The following is a 27,100-nucleotide window of genomic DNA, read 5'->3' on the forward strand; positions in this document are numbered from 1 at the left end:
AAAGACGTTTTCTTCCTCTACAAAACCCTTCCTGCAGGGTTGTGAAGATCTGTGACTGTTATTTGAGTTTTAGAAACTAACTGCTGTGACACATTCAGAAAATAATTGTTTTTTTTCTAATTGATGCAATACATTTACTCTATCTCTTTCTATTGTGTGCTTAATGTTGCCAGGTCTCACATGACAAATAAGCAACCGCAACTTCAAAAACAAGCTGAACGTGACTGTAGCCCTTTACAGTCTTAATGGGAGCATGTTATGAACATACGACTCTGAAACTGCTCAGCCTCGTGTGGGTGGGGTTTGTGGGAGGGTGAATTACACGACACCACTCCGATTATTAATGCGCGGCTGTGAGCAACTTTCTGCGGGATTGTGTGGATGTAAATCACCCTGCTGACTGTTAGAACGTAACCACTGTGAAACAAACAGAAAATAATGTCTGGCTCCTTTAATTTAGTGCATATCTGTGCAGAAACATCAGTCTGTCTCACTGACTGACAGCTGAAAGAAGGACATTGTCCATCTGGAATTCAACAGCCATCCAGCAGGTGGCAGACACGTCTATGAGATATTACATAGGCGAAAGAAAACTGCTTTTTCATTTGATCTGAAGCATCAAAGGTGACCCGATGTGGAAGGGTTTGTCCTCGTTACATGTTCTTTTATTTCAGTGAGTTACGAGATGAGAGCCTTTATTGTTTTTAGTCACTGTGTGAATGTGGAGGGGATGGACTCAGTCCTGGTTCTGTGGACCCACAGTTCTAAACACTGTCCATTTTCCTCTGATCTCCTCAGACCAGATCAGCTCAGTCTGCTGAGTTCAGCCAATCACAAGCAGCCTGAACAACGGAGAATGTGCAGCACTTTGGGTCCCGCGACCCCAGATTGGGAAACATTCCTTTTGGATGAGCACCTTGCTGTAGGAGTTCCTCCAGCAGGCTACTCCACTCCTCTCTGAACAGGTTGGCTCCGGTCAGACTTCCGTCTCCACCGATCACGCACAGGCCGGTGATTCCGCGCTGCACCAGGTTGTGTGCCGCTTTCAAACGACCCTCACGGCTTCGGAACTCCTTACAGCGGGCGCTGCCGATGACCGTCCCACCCTGACAAAACAAACCGAAGTTACATTCCTCTGTTTTTAGTTTTTAACTCCGTCCAGGAGTTCTTTACACACTGAACCAAAACCTGACATCACAGTGATTCTGTGACACGGACAGAAGGTTCCGCTCACAATCTGCAGCATGCTGGACACGTTTTCCCACTTCGCCTCTCTGATGTTGTCTCCTCCATCCACCATCCCCTGGTATCCCTGCGAGGACAAACACACTTTTTTAACTTTCACACAGAAGATTGAAGCTGCGTTGAGAACACAAACTTCTACATGTCAGACGGTCACTGACTCGGACTCGAAACCTGATTTAAAATGAAGTTAGAGTGACTCAGACTTGCCTGGACTTCAGACCTGTGAGTACTGAACTGACCTGTTTGATGTATTGAGGACTACTGTGTTGCGGCTGACTTGGACTTGTTTGAACTGCTCAAGACTCATCACGATTGACTTGAAAAGTATTTTAGCCTTATTTAGACCAGTTTAAGACTTGACTCTGACTTATCGTTACACATTTAAACTTCAAACTGGCTTGGGACTTGGTCTGAACTCGTTAGCCCAGCGGTGACACGTCCTATGTTTTTTTTTATCGTGTGTGTGTGTGTGTGTGTGTGTGTGTGTGTGTGTGTGTGTGTGTGTGTGTGTGTGTGTGTGTGTGTGTGTGTGTGTGTGTGTGTGTGTGTGTGAGAACAGCATAACTCAGAGTTTCGAGCTGATCTGGACCAAACCTGGTGGAATGACTGAGGGTTAGTTAAAGACAAAGTGATTTGATTTTGATAGTCATCAGCTAAAAGTCAAGATCACAAACCAAGGTCAAAGTCTTAAATCTAAAGCCTGTTAAATTGGGGATATTCAGAAGGGCTATTTTGAAAAATTGGTTAAATACAAACCAGTGGTTCCTATTAAACACAAATATAAAGTGATATTTCTATTGGTCACATCATCTTTGACCTTGGGTGATCCAGAAGAGTCAAATGCAATGTCATAACTGCTAAAGCCAAATGTAGGTCCAATCCAAAGAGGTTATCTTCACCCTCACAGGCTCGGAGCGTTCAGGCTGTGTGTGAGGGTTTAGGGCTGTCCCAATATCACATCATCATGTGCACGAGGCCTCTGAGGAAGACATGTTCAGCCCTTTTTGTCCACTTTCCTCAAGTCAGCATTTTGGCCAATTTTTGCTCAGTGAATTATGAATGTGAATGCACCACTCTGCATTTAATCATTAGTGATCAATCTCTGCTCCCCTCCACAGCATGTCTTTTTCCTGGTTCTCTCCCTCAGCCCCAACCAGTCCCAGCAGAAGACTGCCCCTCCCTGAGCCTGGTTCTGCTGGAGGTTTCTTCCTGTTAAAAGGGAGTTTTTCCTTCCCACTGTAGCCAAGTGCTTGCTCACAGGGGGTCGTTTTGACCGTTGGGGTTTTACATAATTATTGTATGGCCTTGCCTTACAATATAAAGCGCCTTGGGGCAACTGTTTGTTGTGATTTGGCGCTATATAAAAAAATTGATTGATTGATTGATTGAATTACCCACAGTTCATAGATTTGTGAGATCAAAAAGACGGACAGATTAAGAAAATGTGGGACACTGGGTGTAGAGGTGTGCTGAAATTCACACACACACACACACACACACACACACACACACACACACACACACACAGACTAAATTATTCATTAATTTGGAAAGTAGCATAGTCCCCTGATTGGTTTTATGCACTAACATTATTAATTTATCATATGGTTGATAATTTAGAAAAAACAGCATTGTTGTCCTAAGTCCTCTGTCTCATTAGTCAGATCATCTGCTAATTAGTGAAATATCATTTCAACAAGAATTCCTTTAAAAAGGGAAAGAGCAACATATGCTACAAATATGTTCTGATATTAAATTGTTTTTACTGATTTGTTTTGGGAAAATTGTGGATTTGAGGCATCTCCTGACAAACTAAAGCATGCTGTCCAGAAGTTCTTTGTACTTTATAACATGTACTTGATATATATTACTTCAAAATACTGGGTATTTCATGTAATCAATTATAAAAATACTCGTTGCTGATGCTCGGTCTGTGCACAAAATACCAAGGTCTGGTGTCCCCGTACAGACAAGAGCAAACAAGGTTAATAATATGTTTATTATATGGCTGTTTTACGAGGTCTGTTAGAAAAGTATCAGACCTTTTTATTTTTTTCAAAAACTATATGGATTTGAATCACGTGCAATTACAGCAGACAACCTTGAACCCTCGTGGGCATGCATGAGTTTTTCACGCCTGTCAGTTACGTCATTCGCCTGTGGGCTGAGAAAGTGCGGATGGGTCCATGCGTCGGGACGCAGCCGGCGCCACGTGCCGCCACAGGAAAAACACCTCCGTTGGAAGCCTTAAGGACAAGTTGGAACATGTCCAGCTGTTAAACAATTTCTCAGATACTCTCTCAACTGAGAGCCATCAAAAGCCGCCTGGTTTTTACAAATGGTTATCAACACGGAGGTGTTTTTCCTGTGGCGGCGCGCCGCGCCGGCTGCATCCCAACGCACGGACCCGTCCGCACGTCTTTCATTAATAAAATCTCCTTTAACAGTGGAATGTCCGGATAAACTGCTGATCCCGACCTCTTCTGAAAGTTCTCTGTTCTGTCACAACGTCCTGGGTCAACAGAGGCTTAAATTTGGAAGCTTTCAGCTCGAAACAGGCAGACAGCGGCGGCTCAGGGCATGTCGCGACGTCCCGCTCCGTGGGCAGTCCTTAAAGCGACAGCAACAGTCCATAATCTCTCATCAGCTGTTAAAATTTTCACAGAAAACCAGCTGAATTTCTCGAATGATGTCCACTTCAATGTGCCTCACAGTTTTGGAAAAAATTTGATGAAGCAAAGCGTCAGTCTCTCAGGAAGTTCTCAGACAAAGAGGTTCCGACGGGAGGGGTGGACCACTCCTCACTCAAAGCCAGCCCACAGGCGAATGATGTAACTGACAGGCGTGAAAAAACTCACGCATGCGCACGAGGGTTCAAGGTTGTCTGATGTAATCACACGTGACTCAAATCCATATAGTTTTTGAAAAAAATAAAAAGGTATGTTAGTTTTATCAGAGACCTCGTATATATAAACACACAAACTGACAGTATCACCCTGTTAAATCTACCGGTTGTTACATTAATACTGTCCTTAACAAAGTATAAAGTCAAACTATTTAGCATTTTTTAAATTTATTCAAAGTCACGTTGAAAAACAGGCCTGGGTTCTGAAGAACTTCTCTCTCGCAGGAGATCCATCTATTCAGAACCCTGAACAACTGACTAAAACAGTTTTTATAAAGCACAACATGGGCGTGCCAAAGGCGGACCTTATTTCACAAAATCCTTCCCTTATTGGTCCCGCCCCCTGCCTATATAGACGATATATGATTTATATTGTAAATTGAATCTCTTTGTTCTAAGTGGTAAAACCAGTTCAACCCAGTTCGACATGCACATTCAAATATAATATATATAATCATTTAAGTGAAGTAGTTATTTAATATCAAAACAAATAAAGAAAACAAAATAATAGATAAACAACTCAAATATGCTGCTGACTGTGTTGAGCTCGTTTGCGTTCTTCACCTCCATGAAAAACGTGCTAACAGACGGTCCGGTTGTTAGCTGATTGTTGTGTGTTGGGGGGGGTGTGGCTGGACATTTTGGTGTTCTTTTCTTTTCTTTGCTCTCCAGGTGGTATGAAAACTGATTTGTCTGTGGAGAAGGTGCTGGCTGAAGAGTCCTTCACCCTCATCAACGTTATGTGCAGCACCTGTGGATGGTGCTCACATGCAACCTTAAAGACTTTCAGCTGAAGCAGATAATTAGATGGCGTTCTGCATTTAAGCCATGTGTGATTCAAGCAGAATTGCCGGGAACTCGACCTTGTGATGTTCGTTTGTGAGACGCTGAGGACCGCGCCTGGGTTTGACACATCGTGCCTGAGAAGGAAGAAGGGTGAGGGACACATGCTGTCAGCACACATCAGAGGTGATTAATTGTTGACTAATTGTTGATAGTAACTTGGTATTTTGTTACGCAGTATATTTGAATTGTGATGAGAATTGTGCAGCTCGCTTCTCACTGCCGTGGCGTGTGGACCGGTGATCCTCCACCTGTTGTGAGAAGCTGCTCATTTGCATAAAGCTTAAATACAGACCTGAATGTGTTGCTGATGGTGTGTGCCTTTTGAAGGATATTGGTTGTAACTGCTGACTTACCTCACCTCTTCTATCCTTCGCAGAGAGCCGTTTTGTCGTGTCCACCTGGGGGGTGTTTGGCGGTAACAGTGAGTCCAGAAGCGCCAGGCTTCGATCCTTTTAGGCGCTGGAGAGCGTGCCAGCCTTCACTCCACCAAACTGACGCTGTTTTAGTTTGTACACATTGTTATGCACCAAAGGGTGGAAGAAATAAATTGTTTTGTTATTGGAACCGCTTTCTGGTTATTTTAGCGCTGGGTTCCGTCAGACGCAGGCCCGCTCCTCAACCCGCGTCGACACATAACAGTAGTTCCCGGCCATTTCATAATGGACCCAGCGGCAGAGGCGGTTCCATTCGCCGAAAGAGTTCAAGAACACTTGGAGAAAATATGGGAGCAATTACTGCATCTCGCAAACCAAATTGAACAAACAGACGCCCGTGTTACGGAGCTTGCAGCGCAAGCCGTTCCGCTTCCTGCTGCTCCAGGTGCGGCACCATCGATACCGGTGCAGATAACTCTGTCTCCCAGAAATTCGGCGTCCGAACTGATTATTTGTCATCCGGAGCCTTATGCGGGAGACGTTGAAGCCTGTGCTTCGTTTTTGATGCAATGTTCTCTGGTGACGTATCTCCAGGTGTTCTGGGACAGGCGAAATACTACACACACAAAAAAAAAAAAAAAACTTGTATGGGCTAAGGTTTCTTTGAATAGGGGTTATAATTTGTTTGGGGAGTCAGAGGCGTGTCTGGTGGAGTGAACGTTAGGCGGTTAGAAGCCCGTCTGGGCTCACTTAATCGTTATTTTTTTATGTGTATTTAGGTATTTTCTGTTTGGGTTTTGGGGTCGTTTTGTTTTGTTGTTTTTTATTTCCCTACATCCCTAACCCCAACCTCACTTGCCCCAAGACCGTTCGTCTTGTGGGTTGTGGGGTGGTGCAGGTTGGTCACGCTGAGCGTTCTCAGAAGACCTCTGCACCTAGGGGGGGGTTGTTAGGGGCGTTTTTTTTGGTTTGGTTAGGGCCCGGTTCCACTCCAGCCTCGGTGAGCCTTTGTACCGTTCGTCATTGGTGTTGCCGGGGTGTGGTGCAGCGGGAACATACCTCAGTCAGAGGGGTGGGCCAATCTGTTGCCGTTCGCCATTTCGGTAGTTCCACCCCTCCCGAGAGGCTGGGGTATGGTCGAGTTGGGGCACCGGACGTATTTCCGGTTTTCCGCTGCACCTTGGGGTTGGGGCTGGGTTAGTTTTTCCTGTTCCCTTCCCCGGCTTAACGTTTTGTGCCGTTCGCCAAAATTGAGCCGCCGAGGGGCTCTGGGAGGGACCTGGGGCCTTTCGGGGTGCCGGGGAAGGTAACGGGGTTTGACGGTTGTTTTATTTGCCCCCGGGGTTGTTTAGGGTGGTCCTCCGGGGGTTGGATTTTGAGTTTGTTTTGTTTCCTTCCGGGTTCCACCTCCAGGGTTGATGAGACGGTCCTCTGGGGGGGAATTGGTTTGTGGGGCCGACTAGCCAGGTGTGGCCGGGTCTGGGGTTCCGGGGTTGTGGGGAGGGTGCCTCCTGGGGTTGATGGTACGGTCCTCTGGGGTGCGCCGTTTGCTCCAAGTGTACCTGGGGACCTTTGTGGGATTCCGGTTCTGGCTATTCCTCCTGGAACCGGCGGTAAAGGCCTTCTGGGGGGTGTTGGGCTCTGCAGGTCGTTCTGGGAGGGTTGTTTGTTATTTTTCTTTTATGCATTTATGTTTGTATTGTGTTTGTGGGGCTGTGTTGGGTTTTTGCATTTGGGAGTTTTTCTTTTCTTCCCAGGGTTGGATGGGACGGTCCCCTGGGGAGGTTTCTGGGTGGGTTTTCTGTTTTTTCTTTTATGTTGGATTGTACTAGGGACTGTTTTGAGGGTTTTGTTGATGCCAGCCGGCCTTCCAGCTGCGGTGCCCTGTCCTGCTGTCTGTGGTGGACCTTGGGAGCGTTATGCTGTCTGCTTCCTGACGAGGACCCCGGAGGGAAGTGCTGTTCTCGGACCTGGTCTGTTCGGTCGCCGGGAGGCTTCCTGTTAAAGGGGGGGTACTGTTGTGTGTTGGGGGGGTGTGGCTGGACATTTTGGTGTTCTTTTCTTTGCTCTCCAGGTGGTATGAAAACTGATTTGTCTGTGGAGAAGGTGCTGGCTGAAGAGTCCTTCACCCTCATCAACGTTATGTGCAGCACCTGTGGATGGTGCTCACATGCAACCTTAAAGACTTTCAGCTGAAGCAGATAATTAGATGGCGTTCTGCATTTAAGCCATGTGTGATTCAAGCAGAATTGCCGGGAACTCGACCTTGTGATGTTCGTTTGTGAGACGCTGAGGACCGCGCCTGGGTTTGACACATCGTGCCTGAGAAGGAAGAAGGGTGAGGGACACATGCTGTCAGCACACATCAGAGGTGATTAATTGTTGACTAATTGTTGATAGTAACTTAGTATTTTGTTACGCAGTATATTTGAATTGTGATGAGAATTGTGCAGCTCGCTTCTCACTGCCGTGGTGGGCGGACCGGTGATCCTCCACCTGTTGTGAGAAGCTGCTCATTTGCATAAAGCTTAAATACAGACCTGAATGTGTTGCTGATGGTGTGTGCCTTTTGAAGGATATTGGTTGTAACTGCTGACTTACCTCACCTCTTCTATCCTTCGCAGAGAGTCGGTTTGTCGTGTCCACCTGGGGGGTGTTTGGCGGTAACAGTGAGTCCAGAAGCGCCGGGCTTCGATCCTTTTAGGCGCTGGAGAGCGTGCCAGCTTTCACTCCACCAAACTGACGCTGTTTTAGTTTGTACACATTGTTATGCACCAAAGGGTGGAAGAAATAAATTGTTTTGTTATTGGAACTGCTTTCTGGTTATTTTAGCGCTGGGTTCCGTCAGACGCAGGTCCGCTCCTCAACCCGCGTCGACACATAACGCTGATAAGCTTTCAGTCTGTGTGTTTTTTACAATGCTGTTGAGATATTTATGGAGTACGTTCATGTCCGACTTGGTTTTTCTAATCATGTTTTTAGCTTCCTAGTTTGTAATGAAAATACGTACTGCAGACCGATCGTCACCTTTAACCCAGTCCAGATATGGGAAAATATCCGACTGGTAATCAGTCGATCAGAGCATGCGTACCATTGCATATTCATCATCGGATATTTTGGTTTTTGGACATTAAACTGGTGTACATAGCTACTATTTCTTACCAATGTATGATTGCCTAAAAACAAAGTTAATTTCACACAATTACTACAGATGCTCAAAAACCTGTACACATGAAAGGTATATCTTATATATTATATTCCAATTCTAAGGTGGAACTATGCCAGTATATAAAAGGTATATCTAAGTATCTAAAAAGGAAGAGTAAAATAGGAGAGTAGAAAAGAGTAGAGTAGAGCCACTTAGGTGTCTGGTCTTGAGAACCAGGGATGGTAGGTTGAAAAGCTTTTTTATCCCATGGGAACTCTCCCTACCCACCCAAGTGGCTCAAGAAAAATGTATATATAATAAATAAAGTAGATCAAATCAAATTTATTTATATAGCGCCAAATCACAACAAACAGTTGCCCCAAGGCGCTTTATATTGTAAGGCAAAAGCCATACAATAATAGAATAGTAGATAGTAAGAATAGCTAGGAATCAGTATATAATATACAAACAGTATATGGAACATATATGAAGATTACCAGGCACAAATAAACGTGTCATTCACATTAGTGACATACACATTTCCAATGGACCAAAGAAATATGAAATATGCTTTGTGAAAACATTTTTAACATTTTTAGTAATATCTGGAAGTTTTTTGTTTTTCAGTTCCAGCATGATGTCACCATGATTTTATCTAGCCCCAAGCCCTGCAAGAATCCAATCAAGATACCAGTTCCATAAGATCCGTTCAAACCTCAAGCCAAACTTGAAGTTTATGAATGCTGGGGATGGACAGACTTTCAATTCATGTTATTCTAAATTGGACTTTTTTTAATTGAACTGAACTTTTCATTAATGGGCCTTAATTCATTGATACCAGACAGTTGACATGGAATAATTCTCATGGTTGCAAGGTTTTACTCCTGAAAGTAGACAGAACTGTGACAGCTTTTCATAAGAAATTTTGTCTTAAAAAAAAAATTCCATGTGCAACAACCTGCTATCAACTCAACCCTATTTATTAATGCTGAGGGTTCACACAAAACTATATGATGTTCAATATATCCAAAATGGAACACGTGGACACGGTTCATGCTGTGACACCTTTCAGTTGAATGCCTTGTAGTCTGTAGAGCAAAGTTGACGGAAAACTGCAGGATAAAACAAATAAAAAAGTTTTTTCTTTTCATTCATATAATTTTGTCACTTCAATTGATTAAACAAACTATTGCCACTTCCTCAATGATGTACTTGACAATTACCTACTACAATTGTAATATATGATCATTTCAAGTATCGACCTTCTGGAAGAGAAGCCGTTACTCAATGTTTCATGCCAAAAGGCAATCGTCAGACGACACAAGAATTCGTCATCCGACAGCTGCCTTTTGGCATGAAAATTGGAGTAACGGCTTCTATTCCAGAAGGTCGATACTTGAAATTTTTTATAGTTTAACTAACTGTTAGTGAGAAAATTTGCAACAGTGGATGAAATACTTGTCTCACTGTATATATGTTGTCATAACATTATAATATATTTAAAATAATCCCAGCTGATGTGTTAATATAAATGTTGATCTGAATACAAAGTATTTATTTTCTGTCTATGCCAGATGTTATCAGAGCCCTTTCTACTCTTACAATAATACTAGTTATAGAGGTCAAGATATGACTGACAGGTATGCAATAAAAATCTGATTTAATAAGATTAGTTTATCAACTGACCATGCACGGCACTGCATGCATTATCTTCATTTACTTTGTATGCAGGGATAAAAATATACAGATCCATTAAATATACATTTTTTGTGACACAACTGATATCTGGAAGAACACACATTCATAACAACAGAGAATAATACAGTGCACTTGCAGTTCTTCTTAGACTGACCAACTGAATGTCCAAACATTGCGCAAGGCACAGTTAAGCCCAACCCATTATTTACTGCTCCTCTTCATCAAAATCTTCCTCCCCTGGTTCCTCATCATCAGAATCATCAATTGGATTATTTGCATCTTCATGTGCTCGTGTAGGTTCCATGTTGTCACAGTTTTTGCATTGTTATAGGTCTGTACACTGAAGACCATCATCATCAGTATCGTCTAGCCTGCACTTTGATCATTAGCACCAGAAAGTGTGCTTGGAATGAGCCTGAAAATGCTGCCTCCTGACTGGCCAAAATTGCCAAATGAGGAAGAGCCCAGCTTTTATAAAAGATGTTGTACATGAATATTAGCGACTGAAATAGCCATCAGAATTAATTAATTTTCAGAAAATTGGGACAATAGCATGAGGAGAACAAGGTGTTGATGCATTTTTATGATATTTTGTAAATTATCATGAATTTGATTTCTAAAACCAATTATGGGATCATATACAGTAGTGTTCAGAATAATAGTAGTGCTATGTGACTAAAAAGATTAATCCAGGTTTTGAGTATATTTCTTATTGCTACATGGGAAACAAGGTACCAGTAGATTCAGTAGATTCTCACAAATCCAACAAGACCAAGCATTCATGATATGCACACTCTTAAGGCTATGAAATTGGGCTATTAGTAAAAAAAAGTAGAAAAGGCGGTGTTCACAATAATAGTAGCATCTGCTGCTGACGCTACAAACTCAAAACTATTATGTTCAAACTGCTTTTTTAGCAATCCTGTGAATCACTAAACTAGTATTTAGTTGCATAACCACAGTTTTTCATGATTTATTCATATCTGCGAGGCATTAATTTTATTAGTTTGGAACCAAGATTTTGCTGGTTTACTAGTGTGCTTGGGGTCATTGTCTTGTTGAAACACCCATTTCAAGGGCATGTCCTCTTCAGCATAAGGCAACATGACCTCTTCAAGTATTGTGACATATCCAAACTGATCCATGATACCTGGTATGCGATATATAGGCCCAACACCATAGTAGGAGAAACATGCCCATATCATGATGCTTGCACCACCATGCTTCACTGTCTTCACTGTGAACTGTGGCTTGAATTCAGAGTTTGGGGGTCGTCTCACAATCTGTCTGCGGCCCTTGGACCCAAAAAGAACAATTTTACTCTCATCAGTCCACAAAATATTCCTCCATTTCTCTTTAGGCCAGTTGATGTGTTCTTTAGCAAATTGTAACCTCTTCTGCACGTCTTTTATTTAACAGAGGGACTTTGCAGGGGATTCTTGCAAATAAATTAGCTTCACACAGGCGTCTTCTGTCACAGCACTTACAGGTAACTCCAGACTGTCTTTCATCATCCTGGAGCTGATCAATGGGTGAGCCTTTGCCATTCTGGTTATTCTTCTATCCATTTTGATAGTTGTTTTCCATTTTCTTCCACGCATCTCAGTTTGTTTTGTTTTTTTTGTTTTTTGGTCCATTTTAAAGCATTGGAGATCATTGTAGATGAACAGCCTATAATTTTTTGCACCTGCATATAAGTTTTCCCCTCTCCAATCAACTTTTTAATCAAACTACGCTGTTCTTCTGAACAATGTCTTGAACGTCCCATTTTCCTCAGGCTTTCAAAGAGAAAAGCATGTTCAACAGGTGCTGGCTTCATCCTTACATAGGGGACACCTGATTCACACCTGTTTGTTACACAAAATTGATGAACTCACTGACTGAATGCCACACTACTGTTATTGTGAACACCCCCTTTTCTACTTTTTTTTTTTACTAATAGCCCAATTTCATAGCCTTAAGAGTGTGCATATCATGAATGCTTGGTCTTGTTGGATTTGTGAGAATCTACTGAATCTACTGGTACCTTGTTTCCCATGTAACAATAAGAAATATACTCAAAACCTGGATTAATCTTTTTAGTCATATAGCACTACTATTATTCTGAACACTACTGTACACACGATAAGATTACATGGCCCACTGACGAGGAGGCCTATTTCACCAACAAATCAAACCATTTGGAGCATAATTTTGAAAGAGCGTGATGTTTATGCAAGATACACAGAATGAAGTTTGACCTTTATAGGATTCATTACTATTTTTATGGGTTTTGTTTTTTTTCTATCTACTAGTTGATGGTAAGTATGTACTCAGAGTGTACAACTACTATTGTGTTTCTGCATTCTCAAATAGTGATGGACTATAGGCATTTCTGGAGAGGACAGGTTTTTTTTTTTACAGACAGAGAGTTACAGCCCAATATTAAAGACATTTGAACGCATTAGGTTCACACCCTTTTGTGGCATCACAGATAGTGATTTCACACAAAAAATTATTATTCACATAACACTGAATTTGAAATGCACTCTATTTCCAGAGTGGACATTTTTGACAAACAAAATATTTTTATTTTTGAATGCCTGTTCAAGTTGTTTCCCCACTGGGCAGTGATCCTGGGAGTTAGACTGTTATAGAGCAGGCTTTGATAAGGAAATTAGTCCACTGAGTGGTTACCTACTGAATAAATAATAGTTCTGACAGCCCATCAAAATTAGACATCATGGAAATGACAAATATTTTCGTAAAAACTGGTATAATTAGAGTTCTGCTGGTAAACAAATGGGGATATCAATCAATCAATCAATCAATTTTTTATATAGCGCCAAATCACAACAAACAGTTGCCCCAAGGCGCTTTATATTGTAAGGCAAGGCCATACAATATGTTACGATGATACGATATCAAACCAAATAACCATTGATGCTGATAGCCCAGTAGTAGTTATCCATCTACGGCAAACTAAACTTTTCCACCTTGTCATTAAACCAAACTTTAGCTTTAAAATCCACCCTGACTGTAAAACAGCCCAAACAAGACATCATTCAGGGTGCGCGATGTGTCCCGTTTACCCCGTTTAGAACCCTTACAGCCTCTCACATTCCAGGCGACGCTGTTTAAATCTGTGAGGGGGGGGGGTCAGGGGAGGATCTTGGGACTGGGCCAGTCATTCATTTTCTAAACCCGCTTATTCCAATTTAGGGGCACGAGGGGCTGGAGCCTATCCCAGCCCTCATTAGGAGAGAGGCGGCGTAAACCAGGCGGCTGACACAGTCACTCACAGATAGAATTCCAGCTCCGTCGGTGGTGGGAGGAAGCCTGAGAAAACCCACGCAAACACGTGGAGAACATGCAAACTGTACACAGAAAGCACCAGGCGGGATTCAAACCCAGGACCTTCTCACTGAGAGGCAGCAGTGCTAACAGCTAATCCACCGTGCCGCCGCTTAATTCAAACAGTTTGGGGCTAATACGGCATAAACGTGGTGGAAGGGTCATGTGTTCGCAGAGGGATGAAGTAACTGAACAGAACTGATCAAACGTGAAAATCAGAAATAATAAATAGAAAAGACGTCAGTCACAGAGAGGTCACCTGCATGAATCAGTGCTGAAGGTCCGGTCCAGTTGTCTTATCCAGAAGCACCAATCACTGAGCTGGACTTGTTCTGTCTGGCAACTTGAGCTCACCTCATCCCATTCTAGACCTGACATGACCTCACATCACCTGCAACCTGACACGACCTCGCCTCATTCCAGAGCTGAACTGAGCTCGCCTCACTCCGGACATGTCCCAAGCGTGCCTCATTCTAGACTCGACCTGAAATCACCTCACCTCACTCTAGATCTGACCAAAGCTCGCCTCACTCTAGACCCGGCATGACCTCACATCGCCTGCAACCTGACATGACCTCGCCTCATTCCAGACCTGAACTGAGCTCGCCTCACTCTGGACATGACCCAAGCGTGCCTCATTCTAGACCCGACATGAAATCACCTCACTCTAGACCTGACCAAAGCTCGCCTCACTCTAGACTCGGCCAAAGCTCGCCTCACTCTAGACTCGGCCAAAGCTCGCCTCACTCTAGACTCGGCCAAAGCTCGCCTCACTCTAGACCCGACATCACCTTGCCTCATGCTAGACTCAATCTGAAATCACCTCGCCTCATTTGTGACCCGCCCTGAAATCACCTCGCCTCATTCCAGACCTGAACTGAGCTCGCCTCACTCTGGACATGACCCAAGCGTACCTCATTCTAGACCCGACCCGAAATCACCTCGCCTCACTCTAGACCCGACCCGAAATCACCTCGCCTCATTCTAGACCTGGCCCAAGCATGCCTCACTCTTAGACCTGACCTGAAATCACCTCACTTCATTCTAGACCTGACCTGAAATCACCTCGCCTCATTCTAGACCTGACTTGAAACTACCTCACCTCGTTCAAGACCCGACGCAAGCTTGCCTCATTCTAAACGCGATCCAAGCTTGCCTCATTCTAAACCCGATCCAAGCTCGCCAAACTCTAGACCCGACCCAAGCTCGCCTAACTCTAGACCCAACCCAAGTTCACCTCATTCTAGGCCCAACCCAAGCATGACTCATTTTGGACCCGATCAGAGCTCGCCTCACTCTAGACCTGATCTGAGTGTGCCTTGCCTCACTCTAGACCCAACACCAGCTTGCTTCATTCTAGATCCAAACAGAGCTCGCCTTGCCTCATTCTAGACCTGATTTGAACTGACAATGATTGACTTGAAGGTCTTCAGTTGACCTGAACATTTAATTGAACATCATATGAACCTTGATTTCAGTCTCCTGCGAGTCTCCTTGAGAATTGTTTTGTCTGAACCTGAGAATTGACTTACCTGATGAAGTCTACACAGGTAAGCAGTTCATGTTGCCGGCTTCCTCGCTCGCTGCGCTTAGGCTGATTTTATGTTCAACTTTCAAACGCATAAATATCTAGCTGATTGAACTCCCCATCTCAGCCCCACCACCACCCCGCCGTGTCATGACACATCTGAAAACAGAAGGATTCCTGGAGGACAGCAGATGTGGTCGATGTTATTTATTAGAGTGCTGTGCTGCCAAATTAAAAGCATCGTGGCGCTCGGCTGCGGTCGCTCGCGGTCCTGCCTTTGATGGAGACTGATGTGACAACAGCGGAGTCGATAATGGATGGAGTCTGGCTTCTGTAATTCAATTACTTCTGTCTGCTCCTGTCTCTGATGTCATCCTCATACCTCAAACGTTCCATACACACCATCAGGAATGTTGCACTCAGTTTTATTGCACGACCACGTCGGCGGAGGAGAACTGCCGCTGCCAAAAAAACATTTAAATCAACTTCTCTTCACTCACTGTTGGAACAAAACAAATGTAGAGAGAAATACAGACTGCAGACCTGCCTGATGTTATGTCTGGCAGCACAAGCTCCGCCTCACAAGCTCCGCCTCACCTCGTGAATGAAGTAGACTTTTGCTCCGACGTAGATTCCCATTCGGACAACAGCCCGGACGGCAGCATTCATCCCTGCGAAAGAGGAAGAGAGTTGCTGTCAAATATGACAAAGTCTTCATAAGCAATCACCATCAATCAACCAATCAGGTGATCAATTACAGCCAATGCCAGGGTGGGGGGGAGTTATTCCATTATTCTATTTGTGATACAGCTATGGACTGAAAATTCATTAAAGTTGGTGTTGGAAAAAAGAACCAAGTGAAACAAGCGGACAACAGTCATATACTCAAAGACAGTGATGGAGAACAGCACCACCTAAAGGAAAGCAGATGTTATGTGCTGTCAGCGGTGTGCGATTTGTACAACCCCTGGCAAAAATTATGGAATCACCAGCCTCGGAGGATGTTCATTCAGTTGTTTAATTTTGTAGAAAAAAAAGCAGATTTCAGACATGACACAAAACTAACGTCATTTCAAATGGCAACTTTCTGGCTTTAAGAAACGCTATAAGAAATCAGGAAAAAAAATTGTGGCAGTCAGTAACGGTTACTTTTTTAGACCACGGCACCAAACAAAAGTTCCAGTATCATCACCTTGCCCAATGCAGATTTGCGATTCATCACTGAATATGACTTTCATCCAGTCATCCACAGTCCACGATTGCGTTTCCTTAGCCCATTGTAACCTTGTTTTTTTCCGTTTAGGTGTTAATGATGGCTTTCATTTAGCTTTTCTGTATGTAAATCCCATTTCCTTTAGGCGGTTTCTTACAGTTTGGTCACAGACGTTGACTCCAGTTTCCTCCCATTTGTCCCTCATTTGTTTTGTTGTGCATTTTCGATTTTTGAGACATATTGCTTTAAGTTTTCTGTCTTGATGCTTTGATGTCTTCTTTGGTCTACCAGTATGTTTGCCTTTAACAACCTTCCCATGTTGTTTGTATTTGGTCCAGAGTTTAGACACAGCTGACTGTGAACAACCATCATCTTTTGCAACATTGCGTGATGATTTACCCTCTTTTAAGAGTTTGATAATCCTCTCCTTTGTTTCAATTGACATCTCTCGTGTTGGAGCCATGATTCATGTCAGTCCACTTGGTGCAACAGCTCTCCAACGTGTGATCACTCCTTTTTAGATGCAGACTAACGAGCAGATCTGATTTGATGCAGGTGTTAGTTTTGGGGATGAAAATTTACAGGGTGATTCTATAATTTATTCCTCAGAATTGAGTGATTCCATATTTTTTTCCCTCTGCTTGGTCTAAAAAAGTAACCGTTACTGACTGCCACAATTTTTTTCTTGATTTCTTATAGTGTTTCGTAAAGCCAGAAAGTTGCCATTTGAATTGACTTTAGTTTTGTGTCATGTCTGTTATCTGATTTTTTTCTACAAAATTAAACAACAGAATGAACATCCTCCGAGGCCGGTGATTCCATAATTATTGCCAGGGGTTGTACTATTCGACTTGCACGTTTTCTATGTGATCAACTTTTAACACCAATTTATACCTGGTTTGGTTTTCAAGGCAAAGTCCCAGAATACTCTGTGTGAATTATATAAACCTGAAACAACTTCTTCTTCTTCTTTCATCTGTTTCCGTTAGGGGGAGCCACAGCAGATCATTCGTTTCCATCTCACCCTGTCCTCTGTCTCACCAGCCACCTGTATGTCCTCCCTCAGCACATCCATAAACCTCCTCTTTGGCCTCCCTCTTCTCCTCCTGCCTGGTGGCTCCATCCTCAGCATCCTTCTCCCTATATACCCTGGGTTCCTCCTTTGCACATGTCCAAACCATCTCAATCTCGCCTCTCTCACTTTGTGTCGAACCCGTCCCACCTGAGCTGTCCCTCTGATATGTTAATTCCTAATCCTGTCCATTCTTGTCACTCCCAAAGAGAATCTCAACATCTTGAGCTCTGCCACCTGTCTTTTTGTTAGTGCCATTGTCTCTAAGCCGTACAACATAGCTGGTCTCACTACTGTCTTGTACACTTTCATCTTCACTCCTGTTGATATTCTTTGGTCACAAATCACTCCTGCCACCTTTCCCCACCCACTCCCCCCTGCCTACACTGTCCATTGCTGTGGACAGTTGACCTCACACTGTCTGACGTTCATGGCTATTTCTGTCTAGGAGAGTTACACCATCCTAAAGGACTCATCCCACCCTGACCACTTTCTGTTTGAGCCACTTCCATCAGGCACATGGTACAGGACCATTAAAGCAAGTACAAAGACTGAAAAACTGTTTCTACCCAACTGCTGTTAGAGCTGTGAATGCCACTGAAATATAACAGCCACGTCACATGTCACACTCGGAATAAATGCGATATTTGTAAACGTGCAATATCCACAGTTTCTGTACATACTTTTCTCATTTCTTTTTTTTTGTATATAATTTGGCTCCTACATCCTTATAATTTTTTGTTTCTTTTATTTTCGGTTTTATTTGTTTTTTATATTCAGTCAACCTGTCCATCACCAATGTGTCATTCCTACTGTGCATCTCACCGCTGTCACACTATCCTTGTACATGTCCTGTACAAGTGGCAGAGTGGCAGAGAAGTATATGAGGGTAGTCTCTCATATACTCTTTGCCACTCCAGACTTCCTCATACAAAACCATAACTCTTCTCTTGGCACCCTGTCATAAGCTTTCTCTAAATCTACAAGCACACACCTTCTCTGTACTTCTCGAACAGTATTCTCAGAGCAAACACTGCATCTGTAGTGCTCTTTCTCCACATGAAACCATGTTGCTGCTGACAGATCGTCACCTATTTTCTAAGCCTCGCTTCTACTGCTCTTTCCCAGAATTTCATTCTGTGGCTGATCAACTTTATGCCTCTGTAGTTACTGCAGCTCTGCACATCACCCTTGTTCTTAAAAATAGGAACCAGCACACTTCATCTCCACTCAGACATTGTCTCACTTTCCAAGATTTTATTAAATAATCTGGTTAGAAACCCCACTGCCATCTCTGCTAGACATTTCCATGCCTCCACTGGAATGTCATCTGGACCACCTACCTTTCCACTCTTCATCCTTTTCATAGCTGCCCTCACTTCATCCTTACTTATCTCTTGCACTTCCTGATTTACTCTCTCCACATCATCCAGCCATTTCTCATTTTCTTCAATCATCAGCTCCTCAAAATATTCCCTCCACCTTCTCAACACATTCTCCTCACTTGTCCGCACATTACCATCTGCATTTTTTGCCACCCTAACCTGATACACATCCTTTCCAGCTCTGTTCCTTTGACTGGCCAATCAGTAAAACTCCTTTTCTCCTTCCTTACGATTCAACTTCTTGTACAGCTCCCTATATGTGCAGCTTCCTCTGCTCTTATATGCCACCCTGTGCTCCTCCCGTTTGTAAATGTAAGTGTTCACCACAGCCATTTCCATCCTTTTTGCAAAACCAACTACCATCTGTCCTTCCACATTCCTGTCCTTGATACCATGCCTACCCATTACTTCCCCATCACCTCTGTTCTCTTCACCAACATGCACACTGAAATCTGCTCTAATCACCACTCTTTCATGCTTGGGTTCACTCTCCACCACCTCATCTAACTTACTCCAGAAATCTTTCTCCTTCATCTTGCAACCTACCTGTGGGGGATATGCACTGATGATATTCATCATCACCCCTTCAATTTCCAACTTCACTTTCATCACCCTGTCAGAAATGACCCAACACCATTTCTCTTTCTGACCTCACCATGACACAACTTGAACCCACTGCCTATGCTCCTGCTCTTACTTCCCTTCCACTTGGTCTCTTGCACACACAATATGCCCATGTTTCTCCTCTCCATCATGTCAGCCGGCTCTCTCCCTTTACCAGTCATACTGCCAATATTCAAAGTCCCGACTCTCACTTTCACCCTTCTAGTTTTCCTCTTCTCCCACTATCTCTGGATACATTCTCCTCCTCTTCTTCTTCTTCTTCACCCAGCAGCAGCCCAATTTCCGTCGGCACCCTGTTGGGCAATGGCACCAGTGGTGGCCGTTAACCTGGGCCTCGACCGATCCAGTATGTAATATCGATTTGTACACTGCGTGGTTGAGTTGGCTTGTTTTATGCCGGTTGCCCATCCTGAGGCAACCCTCCTCATTTATCCGGCCTTGAAACTGGTACTCAGAATGTACTGGTTGCACACCCCATGAGGCTGAGATTTGACAAACTTTAAGGTTAACACCCTGCCTTCTTCTACCCTCCCCATTTATTCGGGCTTGGGATGGGCACTCAGAATGTACTGGTTGCACACCCCATGTGACTGAGTTCTGAAACAGTGTTTTGTTTTGTTTTTTATGTGACATATGTCACAGAAAACCACATCTGAACTCCAGCTCCACCTGTGAGACACGCACACACTGCAAGCAGAAAAGAAGCAAAAATCAGCAATTATATTTTTAAGTGCTCCGCCTACATTTGGGGAGGGGGCGTGGTCAGCAGTAACTCCTTCTCATTTAAAGCAATGGGTTTTTGTTTTGGCCAGTTTGCTGCACATAAACAAATAAAAAATCCTTCAACAAACTGAAAGGAGAGAATGTTTGATGCTGCTGCTGCTCAAAGTGCATATTACTAGTAAATTAAATGTAAATCAAATGAACTGACTATTCTACATAAATAAAGAATTATGAAAACACTGATGTACTCTGTTTTATTTTTGATGCCATATGACCTGCAAAATTAAAACAAACATGGGGAATTTAGCTTGATTTCATCTGCCGCTGATAAACGCTCAGAAATGTTATCCTGCGCGAAATGTTGACTTCGGTGGCATCACTTTAGGGACCGCCCAACTCAGCCACATCGGGTGTGCAGCCAGTACATTCTGAGTGCCGGTCCCAAGCCCGGATAAATGAGCAGGGTTGCATCAGGAAGGGCATCCGGCATAAAACAAGCCAACCCAACTATGCAAACAAAGAATCGAATTTCCATACCGGATCGGTTGAGGCCCGGGTTCACAACGTCTGCCACCGGTGCTGTTGTCCAACAGGGTGCCAGTGGAAATTGGGCTACTGCTGGGCGAAGACGACGAAGAAGAGGAGGAGAACGTTTCCATAAACAGCGGGAGAAGAGGAAAACTAGAAAGTTGGAAATAAGAGTGGGGACTTTGAATGTTGGTAGTATGACTGGTAAAGGTAGAGAGCTCGCTGATATGATGGAGAGGAGAAAGGTCAGGACATATTGTGTGTGCAAGAGACCAAGTGGAAGGGAAGTAAGAGCAGGAGCATTCAATCAATCAATTTTCAATCAATTTTATTTATATAGCGCCAAATCACAACAAACAGTTGCCCCAAGGCGCTTTATATTGTAAGGCAAAAGCCATACAATAATTACGTAAAAACCCCAACGGTCAAAACTACCCCCTGTGAGCAAGCACTTGGCGACAGTGGGAAGGAAAACTCCCTTTTAACAGGAAGAAACCTCCAGCAGAACCAGGCTCAGGGAGGGGCAGTCTTCTGCTGGGACTGGTTGGGGCTGAGGGAGAGAACCAGGAAAAAGACATGCTGTGGAGGGGAGCAGAGATCAATCAGTAATGATTAAATGCAGAGTGGTGCATTCAAGTTGTTGTACCATGGTGATGACAGGAAGAGAAATGGTGTTGGGGTCATTTTAAAGGAACAGTATGTTAAGAGTGTGTTGGAGGTTAAGCAAGTGTCTGACAGGATGATGAGTGTGAAGTTGGAAATTGAAGGGGTGATGATGAATATCATCAGTGCATATGCCCCACAGGTAGGTTGTGAGATGAAGGAGAAAGAAGATTTCTGGAGTGTGTTAGATGAGGTGGTGGAAAGTGTGCCCAAGCATGAAAGAGTGGTGATAGGAGCGGACTTCAATGGGCATGTTGGTGAAGAGAACAGAGGTGATGAGGAAGTAATGGGAAGATATGGCATCAAGGATAGGAATGGGGAAGGACAGATGGTAGATGATTTTGCAAAAAGGATGGAAATGGCTTTGGTGAATACCTACTTTAAGAAAAGGGAGGAGCACAGTGTAACATATAAGAGTGGAGGAAGGTGCACACAGGTGGACTACATTCTTTATAGGAGACGCAAGCTAAAAGAAATCAGAGACTGTAAGGTGGTGGCAGGAGAGAGTGTAGTTAGACAGCATAGGATGGTTGTTTGTAGGATGACGTTAGAGGTAAAGAAGAAGAAGAGAGTGAGAGCTCAACAAAGGATCAGATGGTAGAAGCTGAAGGAGAAAGACTGTTGTGTGAAATTTAGCGAGCAGGTGAGAGAAGCACTGGATGGAGGGGAAGCAATTCTGCACAACTGGAAAAGTACTGCAGATATGGTGAGGGAGACAGCTAGGACAGCACTGGGTATGACATCTGGACAGTGGAAGGAAGACAAGGAGACTTGGTGGTGGAATGAAGAGGTCCAGGAAAGGATAAGGAGAAAGAGGTTGGCGAAAAAGTTCTGGGATAGTTGGAGAGATGAAGAAAGTAGACAGGAGTACAAGGAGATGCGGTGTAAGGCGAAAAGAGAAGTGGCAAAAGCGAAGGAAGAGGCATATTGTGAGCTGTACAAGAAGTTGAATAGTAAGGAAGGAGAAAAGGACTTGTACTGATTGGCCAGACAAAAGGACAGAGCTGGAAAGGATGTTAAGGAGGTTAAGGTGGTAAAAGATGCACATGGCAATGTGCTGCCAAGTGAGGAGTGTGTGTTGAGAAGGTGGAGGGAATATTTTGAAGAGCTGATGAATAAAGAAAATGAACGAGAGAAAAGGCTGGATGATGTGCTGAGAGTAAATCGGGAAGTACAAGAGATTAGTAAGGAAGAAGTGAGAGCTGCTACGAAGAGGATGAAGAGTGGAAAGGCAGTTGGTCCAGATGACATTCCAGTGGAGGCATGGAAATGTCTAGGAGAGATGGCAGTGGAGTTTCTAACCAGATTATTTAATAAAATCTTGGAAAGTGGAAAGGATGCCTGAGGAGTGGAGACAAAGTGTGCTGGTTCCTATTTTCAAGAACAAGGGTGATGTGCAGAGCTGCAGTAACTACAGAGGCATAAAGCTGATCAGCCACAGCATGAAGTTATGGGAAACAGTAGTAGAAGCTAGGCTTAGAAAACAGGTGAAGATCTGTGAGCAGCAATATGGTTTTATGCCGAGAAAGAGCATTACAGATGCAATGTTTGCACTGAGAATACTGTTGGAGAAGTACAGAGAAGGCCAGAAAGAGTGTGTTTGTGGACTTAGAAAAAGCTTATGATAGGGTGCCATGAGAAGAGCAGTGGTATTGTATGTGGAAGTCTGGAGTGGCAGAGAAGTATGTTAAGGTAGTGCAGGACATGTACAAGAATAGTATGACAGCAGTGAGATGCGCAGTTCAAATGACAGACTCATTCAAGGTGGAGGTGGGATTACACCAAGGATCAGCTCTGAGTCCCTTCTTGTTTGCAGTGGTGATGGACAGGTTGAGGGATGAGATCAGACAGGAGTCCCCATGGACTATGATGTTTGCAGATGACATTGTGATCTGTAGTGAGAGTAAGAGAGCAAGTTGAGTCTAGTCTGGAGAGGTGGAGATATGCTTTGGAGAGAAGGGGAATGAAAGTCAGTAGAAGCAAGACTGGGTACATGTGTGTGAATGGGAGGGAGCCCAGTGGAATAGTTCAGTTACAAGGAGTAGAAGTGGTGAAAGTAGATGAGTTTAAATATTTAGGGTCAACTGTTCAAAGTAGTGATGGGATGCTGATTCCTCAAGGAGTGTATTGACACACTACACAAACTGTGTTGACACTGTGTTGGTCGCTCAATAGCGACCCCTGCAGTAGTCATAAAATCATTGCAGGTAAATAAGATGGAAAAGTTACCGTGCTGCAAATGCAACATCAGCCTGTGAAATAGTTAATCGCCAGTCCTCTATTTAAAATATGATCTCATCATAGCATAATTTCATGTGCTCAATTTGTGTGTCGAGTTAAGCTGTTCATGAGAAGAGTTTAAAATTTGCTTAAAACCTTGTCTGTGTAAATGCTAAATTGAGTTGGTTTGTAAAATATAGCAAATTTGTCTGTAATAAAATTCAGAGTTAAAATTTGTAACTTGTGTATGGAAATTTGTTAACTTAAGTGTTAACGCATACGAAATAAAAGACTGAAAATAGATTCATTTATGCATTTTTATTGAGGAACAAAGGTTTCTGAAGTGTCTTTGCTCCAAGGCGATTTCTCCTCTTACACACCAGTTCCCCTGCCTTAGAAAAAACTCTTTCACAGGGTACAGATGAAGATGGTGAGCATAAACATTTCAGTGCGAGTTGATAAAGGTGTGGATATGTTTTCTGGTTATTCTTCCAGTATTGTAAAGGAGTACAAACATATCTAATTGGAAAAATAACAGTAAACAATGCCCAAAGGAGAAAGAGGTTTATCTTATTTGGCGTCAAAAGATCAAAATTATTCCAGACTGGGGAAACGTCTTTGAACAATCCATGAAGTCAGTGGAGGAAGGTGAGGGCAAGCAAAAATTCACCAGCAAAACTCCATCCAACAAATCCGCAACATGTCGATACAGTTTGTTTCCTTATAAACACAATTTGGCACGGTGCAGCCGAACGACACAGTTCCTGTATCGGTCACGTGATTTTTTTCTTAAAGCGATACGCGCACCAATACGGGGTTTCACTCTTGTGTGCTCGGCACAATGTTGACGCACCAGTGTTGTTCATCCCATCACTACTTCAAAGTAATGGAGAGTGTGGTAGAGAGGTGAAGAAGAGAGTGCAGGCAGGGTGGAGTGGATGGAGAAAGGTGGCAGGAGTGATTTGTGACTGAAGAATATCAGCAAGAGTGAAGTGGAAGTTTACAAGTCAGTATTGAGACCAGCTATGTTGTACGTGTTGGTAGATGGTGGCACTAACAAAAAGACAGGAGGCAGAGCTGGAGATGTTGAGATTCTCTTTGGGAGTGACGAGAATGGACAAGATTAGGAATGAACATATCAGAGGGACAGCTCAGGTGGGACAGTTTGGAGACAAAGTCAGAGAGGTGAGATTGAGATGGTTTGGACATGTGCAGAGGAGGGACCCAGGGTATATAGGGAGAAGGATGCTGAGGATGGAGCCACCAGGCAGGAGGAGGAGGGAGGACAAAGAGGAGGTTTATGGATGTGCTGAGGGAGGACATGCAGGTGGTTGGTGTGACAGAGGAAGATACAGAGGACAGGGTGAGATGGAAACAATTGATCTGCTGTGGCGCCCCCTGACGGGAACAGCCGAAAGACAAAGAAGAACCGCCCCCTTAGACCCATTTTCATTGAAACAAATGGGAAAACTGAATTTTTTGCAGCTCAAAATCTGATTATTGTGGACTTTGATGGTGAATAAATTGAAATGGTGAACAGGTGTGTTTTTATAAGGTTGATAAGGTCTTCAAAAAACAAACAAACAAAAAACACTTGGATCTATTCCTTCCACTTGTGTGGCCGGCAAAATGAAGCGTGTTGCCTCTCCCAAAAGTGTGGAACAGGAATGGGAGGTGGGGTTTTTGTGTGTGTGTTTTGCTGCTGTCAAGTAAATTAAATATGTCTCTCTTTCCCGCACTCCACCGTGACGTGGACACAAGACTGGAGATTAATCATCTTAACAATCTTAACAGGAGAGCGGTGGAGCGGACACCGGACCAGCCCCCTGGCCGTGTAACAGCATCAATGAAGACGATCGGCGATCAGATCTTCATTGATCGTCATGTGTTCATACAATTTGGAGGTTTGGAAAGGAGATAAAGACTTTGTTTATATATGGAGCCATGTGGAACCAGAACAGGAGCGATTCTACATGGCTGCTGTGTGCGAACCCGGAAGTAGACCTCAGCGGGATGCGTCTCTCAGGGTACGTATCTACAGTATTAATACTCTGCACTTATTTTAGTTTAGTTTTTCCCCTAAATACAAAAAGCAACCTGAATTGACATACTGGTGTAAGTACAAGCATAAAACTGTACCTGGACACAGGTGAGTGACCTTCACACAGCTACAGGTCAGTTCCAGACATTATGGATAAAAATGACTGTGAATCTGCTGCATATTTTTTCTGATGCACTCTTGCTTATTATCAACTATATCAGGTCCTGCATAAGTTAAAGACTTGGAAGAAATTATTTATAATCTATGTTTTAAAGAATGTGTTGACTGGAGTGAGAATCATTACGAAAAATAGTTGGACTTTTTTTTTTATAAACCCAATAATAATTTTAATTTTAAGCAGTTATTGTATTATCAACGTGGAGAAAGGAACATCCCCCCCCGCTTTTTTTTTTTTTTTTTTTTAAAGAGAGAGAGAGAGAGAGAGAGAGAGAGAGAGAGAGAGAGAGAGAGAGAGAGAGAGAGAGAGAGAATGCCTCAGCAAGGTTACGGTTAGAGTTCCATTATCGGACACATCTTTTTCATTTCACCCTTTAATCGGTTTTCCATTGACTAAAATGTCCCATTTTTCGACTGAAAAAGCTCCACGTTCATGTTTAATCATTCAAGGATTATCAACGCAAAATGTTAGGCAGAATGAAGTCGAGAAAATAAGTTTTAATTAGTTAAACGAGCATACATTTTCTGTTTTAGGGAATACATTATTAACAGATTTTAATCTTTAAAAAAGTTAAATTAAGAAAACGATAAGAGATACAACAATTTTTTAACACAGATACAACTGTTTGATGGCGTTAAACCTAGTTCGTCCGATAATGGAACTACGGCTCAGCTACCTTGGGCATCTCCTCCGCTGGTCAGCACCGCGATGGATTTACCGACGCCGGAAAGATTCTCGAAAAGCTTCCGCGTGTCCTGCCGCTTCGGTGCCGCCACGCCAGCCATCGCCGTCCCGAAAGGTGTCAATTTAAAAATGAATAAACAATTCGAAATTTGTCAAAGCCCTTCTGAGGCGATAAGTCACAGGATGGGCGGCTGAAGGACGGAGACCGGAGTGTTACCGCCCTCCTCTCAGGGACACGCCCCCTCACCCAAAGATCATCGTTGGAGATGAGTCACTTCGGTGACTCTGAGCGCCCTTAAAGAGGTCGTAACATATATAGACCACTAGGTGTCTTAAAAGGTCTGCAGCCATAAATAATATATTTAAAAAGTGAATCCTTCAAATAAATACAAACACGATAAATGATCAATAACAAACAGCTTGTTTCTGTGTCTGCTGCTTTAAATGGAGAAGAGCTTTCACTGATCATACCCTCTGTCCCATTAGAGGCGCCTATCTCCTGCTTTCTACCAGAGGGGGCATGTTACATAAAAACAACCTTACTCAATGGGTGAGCTTAAATGTGATTCAACTGCTCCCATTAGGGGGCGCCACAGCAGACCATCCACCTCCATCTTCCCCTGTCATCTGTATTGTCCTCCCTCAGCACATCCATAAACCTCCTCTTTGGCATCTCACTTCTCCTCCTGCCT

The 27,100-nt window shown here is 43.4% G+C and overlaps 1 protein-coding gene across 2 annotated transcripts in view; it reads right to left on the reverse strand.

Annotated features, from left to right (window-relative positions):
• LOC117521064 (ATP-dependent 6-phosphofructokinase, platelet type-like) overlaps positions 1 to 26,586 on the reverse strand; it is a 93,962-nt gene extending 67,376 nt beyond the window's left edge. For both annotated transcript variants that reach the window (XM_034182381.1, XM_034182382.1), the window contains exons 1-4: positions 26,401 to 26,586; positions 15,675 to 15,748; positions 1,235 to 1,312; positions 917 to 1,106 (exon numbers count right to left, since the gene is read on the reverse strand). In XM_034182381.1, the coding sequence (XP_034038272.1) occupies positions 917 to 1,106; positions 1,235 to 1,312; positions 15,675 to 15,748; positions 26,401 to 26,509 (451 nt within the window). In that variant the 5' untranslated portion in view covers positions 26,510 to 26,586. The remainder of the gene's footprint in view (positions 1 to 916; positions 1,107 to 1,234; positions 1,313 to 15,674; positions 15,749 to 26,400) is intronic.
• Between the last annotated feature and the right edge of the window lie 514 nt (positions 26,587 to 27,100).

This window comes from Thalassophryne amazonica, chromosome 12 (genome assembly GCF_902500255.1).
Source record: "Thalassophryne amazonica chromosome 12, fThaAma1.1, whole genome shotgun sequence".
Classification (NCBI taxonomy): domain Eukaryota; kingdom Metazoa; phylum Chordata; class Actinopteri; order Batrachoidiformes; family Batrachoididae; genus Thalassophryne; species Thalassophryne amazonica.